The sequence below is a fragment of the Gouania willdenowi genome, chromosome 5, assembly GCF_900634775.1.
Source record: "Gouania willdenowi chromosome 5, fGouWil2.1, whole genome shotgun sequence".
Lineage (NCBI taxonomy): Eukaryota > Metazoa > Chordata > Actinopteri > Blenniiformes > Gobiesocidae > Gouania > Gouania willdenowi.
The window spans coordinates 24,374,002-24,392,545 of record NC_041048.1 but is presented as its reverse complement, the minus strand read 5'-3'; the positions used below and the strand labels follow the sequence as shown (position 1 = coordinate 24,392,545).

Genomic DNA, 18,544 nt, shown 5'->3' with positions numbered 1-18,544 from the left:
GTGTAAAAAAGTGAAAGAAAAAAAAAAAAAAACACGACATACGGCGAAGGTGTGTATCAATATCGCAACATATTGTATCAATATTTTGGCACACCCCTACTCCTCACCTTAGAGATGAGTTTTAAAGGGTACGTATAAAACTTATCCACGTTCCCGGGTCGAGCACAAACAAAAGTTCAGAAAGAGTTTGATATGAATGTCGAACAAATAAAGAATGCCAACATGAAGAGAACCAAAATCTGAACAAGTTCACACAAAACATTAAACTGGTGACCGATCCTCTATTAAACACTGAACTACACACCAATAGAGACCACATCTCTCTTTCAGGGGGGTATGATTGAGACCCAATGAGGACCCGAGGATCAAAGTACATGGTCACATTAATCCGTTGGGCGTCTGGCCCGACTGGCCTGTTGTGAGGCAAGAGACACCTCAGTGATAGCGGCAGCTTAGCAACTGCGAAACGGTGTCGGCTGAAAGTGGAGCAGATGGAGCCACAGGTCGCATGAACGGAACCACGATGGCATCTGGAGTCGGACTCATCGGAGGTGGCACTGTCGCAGGAGCATGCGCGTTGTAGTAGCCGGTTATGGCGGAGATGTGCGTTTTTCCATGAGGTGGGGGGCGCCGGACTATGGAGTAAAAACAATGAAAACTACACACAAGTACAAGCGAGATTTGTTTCTGTCCCGTCAACACCGCAGCTACGAGTAGCCCTCTGTGTCGACAAGGACGCCGACACCGCAGCCTGACGCGTGCCTCCAAGAAATCCAAACAATAAATCAGCAGCACCAATTCAGCTTTAGAGTGTCAGCACACGTTTCACCAAGATCCTCTGCACTTTATTGTGACTGTAGTTGGTCCGCTTTATAAAGATCATTACCAGTACTTGAATGTGGGATTAAAACAATACGCACAAAAAATTATACACGTCGCAATGGATATGGAGAACCCGTTTTGAGACACAGCAGAGGTGACAGTGAGAGACTGTCAGAAAAAGACTTCACGGTGAAGAGCAGCTTATCTGCTTTTTAACAAAGAGTACTTTGATTTTCTATTAGAGAACATGTTTAATAGGCTTTAAACCGATCTGTTTGGGTATATCGGATCGGCCAAAATTTTGCATTTTATGCAATTAATGTGATCGGCTGTAATGCCTTAACTCGCCAATCCGATCAATGACGATCCGATCATTGTCGTGATTAGTGATTTTTGCATGTTTTACGTGTATCGACATCGGCCGATGCACGCTGCTGCGTTCGCCGATCCACTTTATAAACAAAGCGGCTGCTCCACGGCTTCGTGTTGCTGCAGAGTGTAGAGTGCAGAGCCCCTCCCCCCACTAGCAGAGCATGAAGCAAGCTCATCAATCCCAGGCAGGTTTTAAACTTTCAAAGCATCTTTTAACTATTTAACTTAGCGGTTCCATGGGTCCGTGGGTCTACGTGTTGTGTCGCACTTGAAGTTAACAAGCAGCTGGAGGTTTGGCTGGTGTGTTCCTTTCCCTCCCTCTCTGCTTCTCAGTCAACGCTGCGCTGAGAAGTTTTTAACTTTGAGAAGCAGTTTACTACTTGTTGGAATATTTATTCTTGTTAATGTGCTTAATGCGCATTTGACATCAAATTATTTTCCTCTGTTAATTTATGTTCTGGGGTTGCTTTGGAATGGACTATTATTCATTGTTTCTTTTTGTGTTTTAATACTATAATTATATATCTTTATACTCAATAATCCTGTTAATAAAATATATCTATAGTCAAGCCAACTTTTGTCAAAGCTATTGTCAGGACAAGGACGAATAGTTCTCTTTCATAAGATTTCATGAAATGTCTCACTATTTTTACTTGTTCTACATCCCGTTTTTATTATTTGTTAAATATGTTTTCCTTTGTGTCATTCTACCTCACCTTTGTTCATTTCAATAAATGTTCCTTTTTTTGATTGAGATTTGTACCATTTGTTATCATCTTTGTGTAATTTTTATGATGTAATTTGAGGGAGCAAAAGTAGTATCGGCTCAAATATCGCTCAAGAAAATCTGCAGTCCGTATCGGTCATCGGCTTAAGCAGATGGGAAAAAAAATGGTATCGGCATTGGCCCTAAAAAACCCATATCGGTCGATCCCCAGTCGTGATTAAACTTTCTGTAGATGCTCCGTTAAAGGGCCACGTACACACTGACAACATGTTCATGACCTGCATGGAAATTCTTCCAACTCTTCCACTCCCTCACAGTCACAAGGCTGCGTTTAGGTCCCAAAACATGGTACTGTTTGATTGAATCTGTATCATGTAGTACCGAATGATTTCGGTCCCCACCTGAAAAACCAACCTGAATTCATATAATCGGATCAATGATCGGCTCAAAAATCCTGATTGTGTAAAGCCTAATGTTTAATTTGACCATCTTTCAGCAGCTCAGTCAGATATAGGCCTATACGTTTTTTTATTTTTTATTTATTTATTTATTCAGTTCATTTCCGACATGGTCGCATTCACAGAAATTTACGTTACTATTTAATAAGGGTGGCACCAAAATGAAAAATCTTGGCCGAAACCAAAACTGAAAGTTTAAGTTCTTGGTGAGGCTCAGCGTCTTAGCTTTATTAAGTATCACACAACTACAGTGTCCCATCTCTAACACTGTTCAGAAAACTCTTTAGTGCTCAGATGCATTGAAATACAGCTTCTCTGTGCGCGCTGACCGCGATGTTTGCTTCTGTCTTTACAAAATCCTGTTTTGGTGAGAAAAGTGTTTCAGCGAAAAACAAAAATGCACTTTTGGGATATTTTAGGCAGAACATTTTTGATGGGCAGAATTACCGTGCATCACTATATTTAATGTAGGGATGTCCCAATACAACTTCTTCATTTCCGATAAGATACCGATATCGCAGCCTTGTGTATCGGCCGAAACCGATATTGATCCTATATCAGCATGAATCATACATTTTTTTTTTCCTTTACTAAAAAAATAATAATTACTTATTTTGTAGTGTGGAATGTTAGATGAGACTTGATCAAGTGATGTTACTCGAACAGAAAACAATAGTAAGCTACAGTAGGTATGAGAAGACTGACCCATTTATTATTAACCAATTGGTTATATAAATTTTAACCTTCAACATGATATCTACTACAGTATTCTACAATTGAATAAAATCAAAAATCAAAAATAATCAGTAAATCCAGAAATTTGAATCCGATATCGGATTTCAGGCTAATATCGGACCGATATTAATACCGGATCGGGACACCCCTAATTTAATGTATACATGAGTAAAGTCAAGTTAAACTTTTTATTTTGTATTTCATATTGTGCATTGTTGGAATGTCAGTTTAAATCTATTATTTATTTCATTGAAGCATTAATATGAATTTATGCAATTGTAATGCCTTCATTTTAGTGAGGTTAGTGCACAATCATAGCCATAAATGCAATGGTACTAACAATTGGCGTAATAATTTATTTCGGGGTTTCGGCCTTGGTCCTCTCATTTTAAGTTTCCAGTTTCAGCCAAGAATTTTAATTTCCCTGCATCCCTAACATGAGATGGAGTGGCCAACGACGCACTTACGACGTGAATTCATCGTAAACAACCCGTTTACATAAATTCTCTGAAGCACATAAAATGTCATATTAATAACAGCAGTTGACTCTATTAACCCTATTTCGCATGTTTGGTACAATTTGTGGAAGTTTAATAGGAGTAGGAGGTTGCATCGCTGAAATGTTGGATACATTGTTTTTCATAAATATTAAAGATATATCACTTAAATAACAGCTGCCTAAAACGTCCATCTATCATTCACATTCACTCCGTTACTGATTACAGCAACATAACGGCAAAATAGACAAAGATAGGTATTATCCATACTTTGATGACTTGTTAAGTTAAAGCACACACAGAGAGAGAGGGGGAGGAACAAAACGCAGGCAGTTTTGTCTGCTCAGTCAGCAATCGATGGCAGGCTGACATTCAGCGCAGCCAATAGACCAACATTAGCACAGTCAAGCTGAAACAGGGTACTCTTCCAGCTGTAAAAACAAAACAAAAACTCAATAACCACCCAATAACTACTCAAAAATCTGACTTATCCATGAATCAAACAAACATTTCATCAAAGAAGGCCTGTTACACATTGAATATTTTTACATATCCTTTTTAGATTGTTTTTCTATTTATATTTTATGTATAGCTGCTAGCTTCATTTTTTTTTTTTATTGCACTATTTTTTGAGTTTTCCTGTGCATTGCCTTCTGAATACACTATTAGCTGACATATCAGTAAATTTACCCACTGCGGGATGAATAAAGAATCTCTACTCTACTCTAACAGGGTGTAGTGCACAAAAATAATGTGTCGCAGGGAACTCTGAATGCTATAACACAACTGTGAACTGCAACACACTAGTCATGAGTGAAGTTCTGGGCCCTGGCAGTGTGTTATATAATAATAGTTGTTGGCAGAGTTAGGGTCAGGTAACAGCCTCAGGCCTCAACAAATCAAGACTGCAGAATAGATTGTCTAGATCAGTCTACCTGTGTCCACCTTGATGAGATTACATCATTGCGCAGCTCAAGATTAACACATTATTTTTAATCTGCAGGTGTGCGTTGCAACGAAATCTGTTGCAAAAGCTGCTTATCAATGCTTAATACTCTGCTCACCTTCCCATGGAACTGTGGATAAAAAATACACAAGTTAGACTGGCTATAAAGTCACATTTGAACTACATTCACTTTTAACTACTCTCATACTGCAATATGTTGTCCTAATCCTTGTATTATTATTATTATTATTATTAAAAAATGGGAATTAAAAATATCTTCCCAGTGTTTTGATAGTGCTTTCTCAAAAGGACATCTTTAATATAAAGAGGTTAATAAATAATGACGTTTCATAGCTGTCATAAGTTATTCAAATTAAAAAAAGGAAAATTAGGTGACAGTTTTATTCTGCTTTTTCACATATGAGTTTTTATAAAAAAATATTACGATTTGGTAACCTGCGCGGACATATTTGAAAAACCACTAAAACATCTTATCCAAGCATTTCCGACCTTAACAGATCACTAACCTAGTGGTTACATTAAGTTTAGCCTAAAATTGGACGGGAAAGTTTTTTATATTATTATTATTATTATTTGAATGCCATTATCTTAAGCCCCCATGTCTTTGGCTTGGTTAACATAGTTAAAGTGAACATTTAGTTGCTTGGCCACTGTAGCACAGGACCAGACAGAGCTATCATGTAGCAACTTAGACCAACTTTGCCAACAGGCTTTCTAAACCCATGAACAAATGTCAGCTTGTGAAAGCTGGTCAGAACTTAAGGACGGGTCCCCTTTTATCAGCACATGTCGTCTTTTATGGTGAGATAAATAGGTGAAGTGGTTAAAAACAGCCAGAAAGCGCTAAAGTCAGTAGCTGAGCTATCTCCGTAGCTTTAGCTGTGCGTGGCAGTCACAGTGCAGTGAAGCCGTGTCAGCGCGACGGCTTCCCAACGAATAACTCACCGTTTTACCCACCAGGCAGTTCTGGTAGCTCTCTATGGCCCTCACCGCCGTCTCAGTTAACTTGACATGAAAGACGGTGACTCTGCCTGAACCCTGTTGGCCACAGTTCAGTCCATACCTCCCATCCTCGGAGAGAGCCGCCATGTTTACCAGCCCTCCACCATCATCCCTGTGAGGCCGCAGCTTTGAGCGGCTGACTAAGCTGAGCTGGCGGGTCGGGGAGGGATCACAGCTGCTGCCTGTCGGGCCGTACACTCCCATTGGCCTCCCATTTAACAGCTTGTTGGTTTTTCACTTTCCTCCCACTGTCAACTCCTAAAGTGGTGCATGTCTTACACCAGTGTATCCACAAGATAACACGATTTCATCATAACTATACATTTAAGTTGGCAACCATTTGATCACTTTTTAGGTGAGATTGTATCCATAATTACTTTGCTTTTTCTGAGAGGAGGAAAATGAAATCACATTAATTTTTGGTTTTGATGGCATGGTGGTTAATTTATTTCTCACTGCTAGGATTAAAAAAAAAAAAAAAAAAAAAAAAAGAGGCGTGTGATTCACTTGTTTATTTACAGGCTTAACCTGTACAGCAGGGGTCTGCAACACTTTTTGCCACAGGGCCAAAATATTTATAGTTTTAGAATGCTGTCTAGTTAAATAGGCTGATGTTTTTTAGTTGATACTTAACATTATGAAGTTGATTGTATATCCCTTTTTGTAGGGGAAGGCATAAACTAGGGGTTCTCAACTGATGGGCCAGATCTCCTGACCCTTATTCAGTGGGTCAGGGATGAGGCAATAATTTGGTGTGGTGCGTGTCTTACACCGGTGTATCCCATAGATAACACAATTTCATCATAACTATACAATTCACCAACTGCAGCTTCTTTAGCGTTTCATCTAAAATGCAAGAAACTGTAAATTGAAATGGCATGCAATTTCACTTTAAACAACAAATTAAACTGTAAAATTATAATCAGGTAAATAACTTCAGGCAACCATTTGATCACTTTTTAGGTGGGATTGTATCCATAATTGCTTTGCTTTTTCTGAGAGGAGAAGAATAAAGTCACATTAATTTTAGGTTTCGATGGCATGGTGGTTAATATATTGCTCACTGATAGGATTTTTTTTTTAAAAAAGCTTGGGATTCACTTATTTATCTACAGGATTAACCGTACAGCAGGGGTCTGCAACTTTTTTTGCCACAGGGCCAAAATATTTCTAGTTTTAGAATGCTATCTAGTTAAACTGAACTCAGGGAGGCTGATGTTTTTTAGTTGATCTTTAGCATTATGAAGTTGATGTTGATTGCATATCCCTTCTTGTAGGGGAAGGCATAAACTAGGGGTTCTCAAGTGATGGGCCAGGTTTCCTGACCCTTGTTTTCTTACAATGCTCTTTTTAGTTTTAGTGTGTGCAAAGTTATTTGGATTAAACATGCATTATGTCATTGATAGAATTATATATTCAAAGACACAATGTTCTGCTTCGGGCAGTGATTGGAAGCTCTGGTAGCACTGGGCTATGTTTTTGGACAGTGCAAAGAACATGGATTGATCTAAGACAATTTGGATCCTCACACCCAACTTTCTTTGTCAAACCTGGGAAAAAAAAACTGATGTTGGTGGTATCGACTCTCAATGAATAATGGATCAATCTTCATGCCACTCGGTTTGTGTAACTTCCTTTGTGTGGTCGTCTTTTTGGGCTTCATGCACAAACTATTCCCTAAATGCTAATTCAAATGTATGTGTCAAATGAAGAGGAAAGAAAAAGTTGAGTCTCCCCTATTGGAAGAATATGCAAATTCTGTAAGACCAGGGCTTTAGTGCAATCAAACTACTGTAAAGACCTTAATAATCAACATTGGAAATACTAAAAAACCTATAATTTGTTTTTGAACTTGTGTTCAAACTTTTTTTAATCATTTTGTGGCCAAAAAAAAAACATATGCAAGACAAACAATCTGTTACATCAATATAATCCCTATGTTAATAAGAGTCAAAGTTGGGTATGCACAAGTATGCCCCCCCCCCAGTGAGTTGAACTATCTACCGGTGCCAGTCCCCTTGACCTGGTGATTAGTGGTTTAGCCCTGGACAGGGTGGAGGAAAAGCCTGTGTGAATGCAACAGATTATCATAGCTCTTCACCCCACCCATCCTATCCCTCCTACAAACACACACACACACACACGCACGCACGCACGCACGCACGCACGCACGCACGCACGCACGCACGCACGCACGCACACACACACACACACACACACACACACACACACACACACACACACACACACACACACACACACACGCACACACACACACACATTTATCATGCACTTATCCATCCCATTACTCGGAATAAACAAACAAACTTGAAAATAAGCATGCATGCAGCATTCAATGGATGCAACAGCTGTCAAAAGCGGAATGATCTAAAGCGGAATAAACAGGTTTTCCATGTAAACCTCGTTCGGGAACTTGAGAAAGTTTGAAGTTTCATTCCAGAGATGCTTTAGTCTGTCTGACAAGTTGCTGACTTTGCAAACAAGTGAATCAAGCCTTCAGGGTAGTTAAGACTGATTGATTTAGAAGTTTAATGTGTTTACAGAGACCCTAAAGGCATTGCCTGATGAATGCCACAGAGCATCTTCAAGTTAAACATGTTTTGTCTTTAGGCTAAAGAGAAAACTGCAGATACTGGAGTGTTTTACTGTAAATGCAAGGAATCGAATAGTGTTTGTTTTCTTATACATGTCAGAATACTGTACTTCAAGTTATAAAACTACTTATTCATTACTGTATTAAACCAACTATGTATTACTAGGCAGAACTCTAATTGTTGACAACTGTTGAACCATTTCTTTTATGGACCTGTTGCAGCACTGCATCCAAGGATAGAAGTGGCCAATCTGGGTCCTCAAGGGCCACTGACTTGCATGCATTAGTTGTCTCCCTGCTCCAACACATCTAATTGTTGTTGCTCATTATCAGGTCTTTTGCAATGCTGTATAAAGACACAAGCTTTAGGTATGTATGTGTGAAAATAGAATTGAATAGAAAACACCTTTATTAATCTCCAGAGGGGAAATTCACATTTGCAGCAACACAGTATAAAAGCATATTTCCACATTTTTCCACACCTCAAGGCTAAAGTGTAGTTGAAAACTGTTAGAAACCTTGTAATAATGTAACATTTTTTAAGGTGACGGACGTGTGACTACTAAAGCTGCCTTTATTTTATTTTTTAACAAAAAAATAGTTATTATTGTTAGATTAATAACGTAAGAACAATAAACAATATATATTTTTTTCTTTTTAAAAGAAATTCTATTTTATTTTTATTTTTGGACAAGATATTTGTGGTGTCTGCCTCACAGCAAGGAGGTCCCGGGCTCAAGCCCTGGGGTGGACACGTGGGTCCTTTCTATGTGGAGTTTGCATGTTCTCCCCGTGGTGTGTGGTTTCCTCCGGGTCCTCCGGCTTCCTCCCACAATCCAAAAACATGACTCTTAGGTTGCCCAAAGGAGTAAATGTGAGTATGACTGGATGTTTGTCTGTGTGTTGCTCTGCGATGGACTGGTGCCCTGTCCAGGGTGTACCCCCACCTAACGCCAATTGTGAGCCAGAGAAAGGAACCGGCCGACCCCCGCAACCCTGAAATAGGACAAAGTAGATCAGACAATGAATGGATGGATGCATATTTGTGTTTGCCGATGCCTCCGAATTCTAAAGAAAATAATTTCAAATTAATTGTGAGACCATTGAGCCTTTTATATATATGGAATTACACAAAACTAATTTAGATATCATTACTAGATTGGATTTTGGGTCAGGATTTTGGTTTAGAGTTAAATTGAATAAAAGAAAAAATGATGTGTATAACTGTATTTTAATTTTGGCAAAGCTTTTAATGAATAAGTGTAGATATGTAAAGACAAAACCACGTTTTTTACATTTACTATAAATGAGTTTAAAATATAAAAGTTGACTTTCAGCGAGACAGCTCGAGGCAATGAGTGGCAAATGGCAATAGGAGGAGAAACATTTGTTCAGTGACCATAAAGGGAGAATGGGATGTTTATGCAGATTTTGTAAGCAACTGTTCTATTACAGATTACATAGTTTAAAGCTGCTGTATGTAAGTTTTTTTGGCTTCATTTGGTCAAAAATCCATAATCATCCTTGAGCATATTGTAATCCAAAGCGTCCTGAGTGGACAGTGAACAGCTTCTTCTTCTCTGGGCCCTGTAAATTAAGTTTAGAATTCCAGGAGCATGACGCTGGATTTGGCCAATCAAAAATCTTTTTACAGAGTGCTCCATGAGCTGTTTTGAACGTTATTATTGGCTGCCCGACTGAAGTCAGGCACGTTCACGTCCCATTGATAGTAAAAGTGTAATGCAGATGTCCCAGACTCAGCAGAAGTCCCCATCTTGGTGTTAGGCACAGCGGTTACACAGCAAAGCAAGTGGAAAAAGGCTGCTGCTGAGTGTAACAGAGTTAGTAAGTAAGTAATTTATTTATAAAGCGCTTTTTGCAGATAAAATCACAATGTGCTGTACAGAGCTGTGGAAAAATTAATACAAGTGCAACATCATATAGCATAATAAAACATGAGTGCATATACATCATAGGAGCAGCATCATAAACGGATAATAGAAATTTAAAATCCAGTTAACTAAAAGCTTTTCTGAAAAGCAAAGTCTTCAACAGTTTCTTAAAAGTGTCCAGACAGTTCCTGAAGAGACTGGTGCACATTATTCCAGAGTCTGGGGGCCACAGCCTGGAAATGCCAGGTTTCCTCGGGATTTAAATTTTGTTTTTGGGATCTTTAGGAGACCCTGACCTAAAGACCGAAGGCTAAGCCCCGAAGTGTAGGGGCACAGCATGTCCGAGATATATTGAGGGGCCTGGCCATGTAACGCTCGGAAAGCCAGAACTAAGATATTATATTCTATTCAAAACTTCACTGGAAACCAGTGCAGAGTAGCGAGAATGGTGGTGATGTTCTGGAAGCACCAGTTAAAAGTCTGGCAGCAGCATTCTGTACGATTTGGAGTCTATTTAGGGTCGACTTATTAAAACAAGTGAAAACAAACTGACAATAGTCAATGGATGTTGATATAAATGCATGTATGACCAGTTTGAGATCTGATTTTGCTAACAAATGCCTCACTTTACTGATATTTCACAGGTGGTAAAAACAGTTTTTAGTCAGTTGATGGCAGTGACCCACCAAAGACATTGCTTGATCAAACACAAACCCAAGGTTTCTGAGGCTGGTTTTCACAGATGAGCCCAGATCACCAAGGGAGTTTTTAATCAGAGGGATCTAGAGTGATACATGCATTCATGTCAGAGTCTCTATAACACCAGAAAACTATCCAATAACACAACATAACATCCCTACATTTGTAACTATAGTTTATATGGAGGATGAAGTCATTAAAGATCCAGAGCTGTGCACGTTCCTGGGAAGCCGATAAGTTTTGTTCAGTTAGGGAAAGGGGATAGTGTGGTTGTTTCTCACATTTCTACATACTGTAGCTTTAAGTACCTACAAAGAATGTTAATCACTAGAAGGGCCACAAGGCAAGCTGGGACAATGGGTCAGGATAATAAATTACTACAATTGCTGCGGATGTATTGGTCTGTGTAAAAGAGCTGAAAAAAAGCTATAAAAGTATAAATGAATGTGTACATTAAACATAAAGTAACAACAAAAAGCAAAAAGTGTTAAAAGAACAACAACAAAAAAGTGTTGCAGAGATCACTCACAACAAAAAGCATGTGATATAGGCTAAGAACATCTGCAGGTGAAGCTTCCCATGATGGTATACATTATAATATACATTATAGTTGTGATATTATGCTTGATGGCCTTGATTAACCTTCAATGTGGCCTGGATGCAACTCACATACGATAAATAGCCCATCCCTGATAAGATGACCAAACATATGTACAATACTGAATAGCATGAGACAGCCACATGATGGTCACATACAATAAACCAGATGTCTAAAGCAGCGATTCTCAACTGGTGGGTCGGGACCCAAGAGCGGGTTGCAGACCTGTACTGAGTGGGTCGCGGGCAGTTGGTCAAAAATAAATAAATAAATAAATACTTAATGTCTCTCATGTTGGACTTGTCTCTTATTTTGAAAGAATCTTTTCTTTTGACTGGCATGCTGTGAAATACATGTTGCACATAAAAATATATAGATTATATGTGTGTTTTCAACAGCTATTTTTGAAAAACTAAATTTAATTGGTTGAATTCTAAAAAAAATTAAAAAAAAGTGGGTCGCGAATTAATGACCGTGGCAAAATGTGGGTCCCAGGGTGAAACCAGTTGAGAACCCCTGGTCTAAAGCATACAACATTTATTGCAAGAAAATCATTCATTTCAAGATGAATTTCAAACAACAAGACCCACTGAAGACGAAAAACATTTGGAAATCTTTTTTTAAGTTTGACTTTCAAACACCATCAATGATGGCTGAAGAATACCTACAGATAGAAGTTACATGGTTAATAAAAATTTAAAAAAGTTCTAAGATCACTATGGTTATGGATGATTCAAGTTTTGAAAGCAGTTTGTTAAAAGTATTGACAATGTTATCAAGCTCAAAGCTTGTGATTAAATGCCAAATAAACTCATTTTGTGCCTCCAGCAAAATAACTATACTTGTTTCTACTTATTTTGCCGAATGATAAAAAATATATGAAGAGTTGCGACATGTGCATTTGAGTTTAGATTTGTTCTTCAATTTTGACTTTTAACAAAAAAAATTTGATGATGAAAAATGATATACTTGATTTGTGATGATTAAAACTCTAGTTATAATACACAACATTCTCTCTTTGACGTATAGATTTAGCTACTTAAGTAATGAATATTTTTTAATATATAAAAACAATTCCAAAATAATGTTGGGAATACATTAAATAGACTACAGCAGTGGTTCCCAACCAGGAATTTGTGAACCCTTATGGGTACATGAGTACATTGCAGAGGTTTCTTAGAAACAATTATGAATTTATTCCTTACATAAACAGTAATTTTAAAAGCCTATTTCAGAGACTGGTCATGCTCAGCACACAGCTTTTTCAATCAGTGGAATAAACTTATCAAATTATTTCCAAAAAAATTGGAGCAAAATGTGTTCCCTGATATGCAATATTTATAAATGAACAGTAGTAAATAATTAATTACTAAGTTTTTGACAGTTTGATGCTCTAAAGACAACTAATATTTTGTTTGGGGGAAACTGTACAGGTTGACATGAATAAGATGCAGTGGTTTGAGCTGTAGAGGAGAGTTCAGAGGCTAACATTAAAACAACATGTAAATAAAACAAATGAGTACTAAATTAGAGCGACAAAGGAGAATTTTAAGAGATGCTCAGGGTACACAAGAAAGAAAAGGTAAAATAAACAATGGAATACAGTGTAATAATCCCAATTGTTTTGACCCTCTGTGACACCCCTGCCTGCACTAATGTATGTTGTCACACGTATTAACTTTCCAGTAGCCAACATGTGGGAGCTCACAGTTGTTTGAAATTTTGCTCAAAAGAAAAAAAAGACCTCCTGGGATTATTAACGGCTCTCTTCTGTTTTGACTCCACGTGGCAATCTGGCCCTGAGGACAGGATTTGTTGGCAGTGAGAAAAAAACCATCTGCTGCTGGTTATCACTACGGGGAAATGTATTGTGGAAGCAGAGTTTGATCATGAGCTGTATGTTTGTGTGTGACAGTATCTCTTTGTCTGAGCATTGAATAGTCACATTAATAACAAGGATAATCAACGTTTAACTTCAAGCCTTTACATTTGATCTTTTATTGTTTACATTTATAGATGTATCATGGAGGGAGCACATTGTGGTGTAATTAAAAAAAGAGTTCTCTCACCTGGCTTTTAAAGACCTTGAGAAACAGCAGCTTCACCAGTTAATAATTGGCCCTTGTATAGGGAAAGTGTGCACTTAGACTATTGACTGTTATCACTACTGAGCAAAAAGCCAAGGAAGCAGTATCTCTAAGGCTGACTTTAATGGAGAAGAGAGCACATGGTTGAAAGAGAAAGGTCAATTTCCCTTTTGTCTGCTGGGGAGAGATAGCAGCAGCACAAAGGTGCTGTTCAACCAAACACAATTTTAATGCTGTGTAGACTTTCTCAGCTTTCCATGATTACAGGCAGAGCAGAACATTAATGAAGTCTTTGAAAGAAGATTTTGTTGCCCAGTGTCTAACCAGAGATATACGTTCTACTTCAGTGGCCACTGGAAATCCTCTAATTTTACATTGTATCAACATCTGTTTTGCTCCTTCTGTTGTATATCATAGGACTCACATTGCCTTCCAATGGATACAAGCCTCTGAATGGACACACGTGCTACCAGAGCTGAATCCCACCAGCTGTACTCAGGAGAGAGCACACAAGTCGGCCTGTGATCGATCAGGTAGCGGTTCAGGTAGCTCTCCTCTAAGCCTCTGGCAGTTACACCGTTAGCCTGGTCTTGAAAAAGGAGGACGGAGCAGGCACGTGCCAGTTTATACATCTCAGATACAAGCCCTCCATACAGTTCTGAGGTGTAGTAATACTCTCCCTCCTCTTCCTCCACAAACGCAAAGGAGCCTTCATCATCTTCATAAGGATACACACTTCTTTGCATCCCATAGAGTTCAGGGTGCAATGTAGCCACCAAGTCTCCAAGAATTTCCTCTTCCACAGGAGCCACAAACTCTTGGTCAACGTCAGCACAGAAAATGTAGTCGACCTCGCTCCCGATCGGGTCTTTGATTGCATCAGCAAGCAATGGCATTCGCCGATAAGACAATCTGTCCCATCCCGGGAGCTCTGCAACAGGAAGCACCTTCATCTGGCGTTCAGGTCCGAGCTCGATCAGAGGTTCCAGTGAACCAGGGCTATCTGTAAGAATATAGTAAGTCACCATTTTACCTGGGAGAAAGTGGGTCTCAGCTGATGTCAGGAAGCGTTTGATAAACCGTGTGTAAGTTCCCACGACGAGGACAAACAAGCCTGTCTGGATTCCTTGCTGCCCAAATTTAGCTCTGCGCCATGCTGAGTTAGGGGAGTCACCCCACACTAGAGGAGCCCCCCATGGTGTCATCTCCGGGGTTTTAATTTCATCCTGCCTGCTGGCTGTCATTACACTTCCTTGGACTTGTCCCAAAGCATGAAGTACAGGATAGGCAGATTCTATGCTGAGAGCAGCTTTACGTCCATGAAGGAAGTCTGAGGAAGCACAACACAGTTCAGCGCTGCAATGAATGAGATACACGCAGATGGAAAATGCATCACAATGTGTCAGCTCAATGGCTGACACATGTTTTCTGAATCACAAAGATTTGAACAAAAGGGAAAAATATTCATTACATAAAGTACCTTTTCAAACAGAATATATTGTAACACACTGAATCTGCTCAGTCAAGGTCATCTAAAGTAAATATAACTGTTCTAAGTACGCACTTTTTCATTTGAATGTTGTGTCATGACACAAAGTCTGGTAGAATATGTTCTTCTGCACACTCACATATGATAAGGCAGAGGAGAAAACAACTCAGGACCATCTGTAGTCTGGTCACTCTGACGACTCCTGTTTTAATGACAGACACACATTTTCAAGACTTTCTGAATCAGGAAATGCAGATACTGTAATGAGTATGAATTTTGTTAAATAAAATGAAGCCATTCCTTCATTATATAGCCATTCAACCTCGAGTTTAAAAAGTTCCATAACTAAGAATGCATGCAATAGTCTAGCTTTAGTATTTAAGATTTTAGAAACTATAGTTGTATACAACTCCTCCGGCTTTAGAACTATTCAAAAAGCTTTTGGGTTCCCATGTCCTACAGAATGGTTAGTTTCAGTAATTGTTCTCATAAAGTGTCTGAGTATAATGAAGATAAAGAGGAGCAGACTGTACTGACCTGTAGGTGACTTGCAGAACAAAAAAAAAGCCATTCTGTTGTAAATCACGACAGGACAAACACTTTTCTGATGAGCCTGTTTCTGAGTTTCTCTACTTCCTGGAAAGGATTGTTTGTGTTTTTTTGTGTGTGAAATCTTCACCCTTCTTTCTCTTTCCACTCATGACATTCAGACTTTCCCTCCCCTTTCACCACGTCTTGTTTCCCACTCTCCCCTCTCAGGTCCCCCTCTCAGGCTTCTGCAGTATTCAGTTTTGGATCCAAACCATGTGCAGGGAACTCACATTCCTGTACAGGGTTGGGTTAAAGTCACTGGCACAATGCTTTTAAGATTTAACCAAGAAGTATTCGGACTGATTCTGGACACCAGGCCCACCAGCCTTACCCTTCTTTTCCTTTCTTTTCTTTTTGGGATGTTATCTTTTATTTATTCACCAGGTAGCGCTGTTTGACAGGGAATAGAGTGAAACTTGGATAACGTTTGACTTCATTTAAAAATGTAAACTGGTAATGAATTGAAACAGCATCTGTCTGTATTTAAAGTCTCATTAAAAGTGAAGCTTTCTAATGAATCAACTGAAAACTACTTGTACATACATCTTCCGACCTGCTTGCTCCTTTTTATGGCCTTGGGGGTCTGCTGGTGTACGGAATCTGATTTGTGTCAAAAAGAAACCAAAAAAAATTTAAAAAAATTCTGAATTGCAAACAGAAAATAAGACTTTGCCATGAAGGTCATCTAAAAAATAAAACACATTACTTATAATGTTTCAACATCCTGCCTTTTTGCTTGTGCTTCCTTACTTTTTGCTTGTGGCTCTTGACTTTTTGCTTGTAATTCTGACATAAACGTCCCGTCACAAAGAAATGGCTTAAACCAGATTCCCCATCTATTAAGGAGTAGTATATTGTATATGAACCATATGTAATGGAGATAATGACTTTCTCTTGAGGCCCCAGGAATGTAAGTTTGAGGGAATTTGGAAGAAATGGAAAATGTATATTTCCCCGAGAAGCCCGAACTATGTTTACAATTTTTTAAAATTTTATATAACACCCCATGTTCTGTTTTAATTAATACTGTAATACGATGTGTATTGATATGATATAAAAGAAGGTGGAAAAAAAATTAAAATGGATCAGAGTGTAAAAGAATGTAACCCGTGTTGACAGTATGTTTGACATGTATAAGCCTTTTCACACTCTCTCTCTCTGAGTTCAAAGGTCAAGAGGGATAAACTTACATTGCCTGACAGCGAGTCTGACAGAGATTTAGATTATTTTTACGGTTACAGCATTGATTCCTTGAAATAATTCTTTGCGGAAATGTGGTATTGGTCTCCAAGGCAAAAATGCTGAGTTAGCTTCTAAAGCTAATGCTGCACACAAGCTGAAAATTCAGGTTTTTCCTGACTTTTTAAACAGTGACCAATCAGCTGATGATGCAGTTTCACTTATCGGCCTATTTAGTGTCCATCCTGTGCACTTCCTTCAAATTTGTACATTGAATTTAAATAATAGCTTATTAAAAACAATCATGGACCCAGTTGGTGTACGGTACCTCCTAAATGTACCTTTTCAAAGTGAGAATGGATCTTAGTTTTCTGAGTAAAGTGAAATCACAAGGGTTTGTTGGGAATGTGGCAGTGGCATGGTTGAGAACATCATTCATGTCAGTTTTACGGATTGGCTCCAAAGATGCTAACTCAGGATGTACATCTTTTGCTTTTGTGATTCCATCTCCTCAAGTATCAGTGAAAAGGAAGGCTGCAGATCAATTGTCAGTTTTTACAGTGTTATCAGTGTTACAGTGTTACAGTGAATAGAATAATCACAAGTGATTAATAATCTGTGCAGACTCGAGCTCTGTTCTAATGGCAATACAACATTTTAAGTCTTCTCGTAGACAGGATTTGGTTAACGAAATTTATGAAAACTTGTACAGACTTTATAGGAGAGGTTTCAAGATTTTGTTTTTATGGATTCCAGCACATAGAGGCATAACCGGTAATGAAGTGGCTGATAAATTAGCAAAGCAGGCACTTACATCAAATGACCCTCTTATGGACATTCCATTATTTTAATAGGGCAGAGGCAAAGTCATTTATTAAAAGAAATATCATGGCAGAATGGCAGGCATGTTGGGACTCATCAAATACAGGGAGATATGTACTGTATATGCTTAGCAGAGCACAGTGGGTACTGGGAGGCGCACCGCTGGAAGTAGCATGGAATAGAGGATCATTACTTGACTGAGAATAGGGCAGACAAGGCTCAATAAAATCAATAAGCATGATACAGGATTGTGTGAGCATTGTAACGAGGCAGAGACTGTGGAGCATGTTCTCCGATGATGTAATAGATATTTAAGACAAAGGCAAATGATGCTGCAGGAGATTAATGTGGGTAATGTTTTGAATAAAGTTCAACTGAATAGGGTATTCAAATTCCTTAATTATGTGAAGAATAACGGGTTTTTTGTTTGTTATTTTATTTTAGTTATTGTTATTAAGTGGTGATGATGATGATAGTAATAATAATGATAATTATCATGACTTAAGGAAAAGGACGAAGCTCTGGTTCACACTCCGATACAGTAGGTGGTGGAAAATGCACCTGTCCCAGTTAAGTGCCACTTGCCAACAAACCACACAAGAAGAAGAAGAAGATCAGGTCACGTACTGAGTTGTGTTTGCCATCACAAACCGTACTAATATTGTAAGACAATCTGAGCATGCAGCAGTCCTGTACTGCGATTGTACCCGTGCTGGAATTGCCATGCGCAAATTGTCACACTGAGATTGCAATGATATCTTAGGAGAAGATTATCCTGCCTTGGAACCTCTCCTGTCTTGTATATTGAGCCGTTGTGCATTTTTCCCCAAGAAAACAAGCCATTCAGCACTAGTCAAATAACATTAACTTTGAACAATAACTTTGCAAAAATTCATTTTTCGCATATATAATCTCAGTACGATGCAATCTGATTCCCAGTACGCCACACTGGGAGAACTATCCAGCTGCAGCCCTGGAGCGGAAGCCCCTGAC

General features: G+C 38.7%; 2 protein-coding genes across 4 annotated transcripts in view; both read right to left on the bottom strand.

The window, feature by feature from the left end:
* The window catches only part of ell2 (elongation factor for RNA polymerase II 2), a 33,103-nt gene extending 27,288 nt beyond the window's left edge, over positions 1–5,815 (bottom strand). The window contains exon 1 of the mRNA XM_028447285.1: positions 5,524–5,815. Within this exon, the coding sequence (XP_028303086.1) occupies positions 5,524–5,784 (261 nt within the window). The 5' untranslated portion in view covers positions 5,785–5,815. The remainder of the gene's footprint in view (positions 1–5,523) is intronic.
* A 7,547-nt stretch (positions 5,816–13,362) lies between these two features.
* Positions 13,363–15,628, bottom strand: LOC114463725 (histo-blood group ABO system transferase-like). Of its 3 annotated transcripts, XM_028447479.1 has the most exons (4): positions 15,497–15,628; positions 15,099–15,161; positions 14,504–14,800; positions 13,363–14,401 (listed from the first exon to the last, which is right to left on the bottom strand). In XM_028447479.1, the coding sequence occupies exons 1-4, from the start codon at positions 15,528–15,530 to the stop codon at positions 13,851–13,853; spliced, it is 945 nt and encodes a 314-aa protein (XP_028303280.1). In that variant the 5' UTR covers positions 15,531–15,628; the 3' UTR covers positions 13,363–13,850. The 3 variants fall into 3 exon arrangements, with proteins under 3 accessions (XP_028303280.1, XP_028303278.1, XP_028303279.1); XM_028447477.1 differs by having other exon boundaries at positions 13,363–14,800; XM_028447478.1 differs by lacking the exon at positions 15,099–15,161 and having other exon boundaries at positions 13,363–14,800; positions 15,497–15,622.
* Between the last annotated feature and the right edge of the window lie 2,916 nt (positions 15,629–18,544).

Bases quoted from the DNA above. Each gene is read 5' to 3' on its own strand.
- LOC114463725 (XM_028447477.1), bottom strand. From the start codon at position 15,530: ATGGCTTTTTTTTTGTTCTGCAAGTCACCTACAG. The intron at 15,162-15,496 runs GTCAGTACAGTC...TCATTAAAACAG, and splicing joins GTTCTGCAAGTCACCTACAG to GAGTCGTCAGAGTGACCAGA. The intron at 14,801-15,098 runs GTGAGTGTGCAG...GTGCTTCCTCAG, and splicing joins TCTCCTCTGCCTTATCATAT to ACTTCCTTCATGGACGTAAA.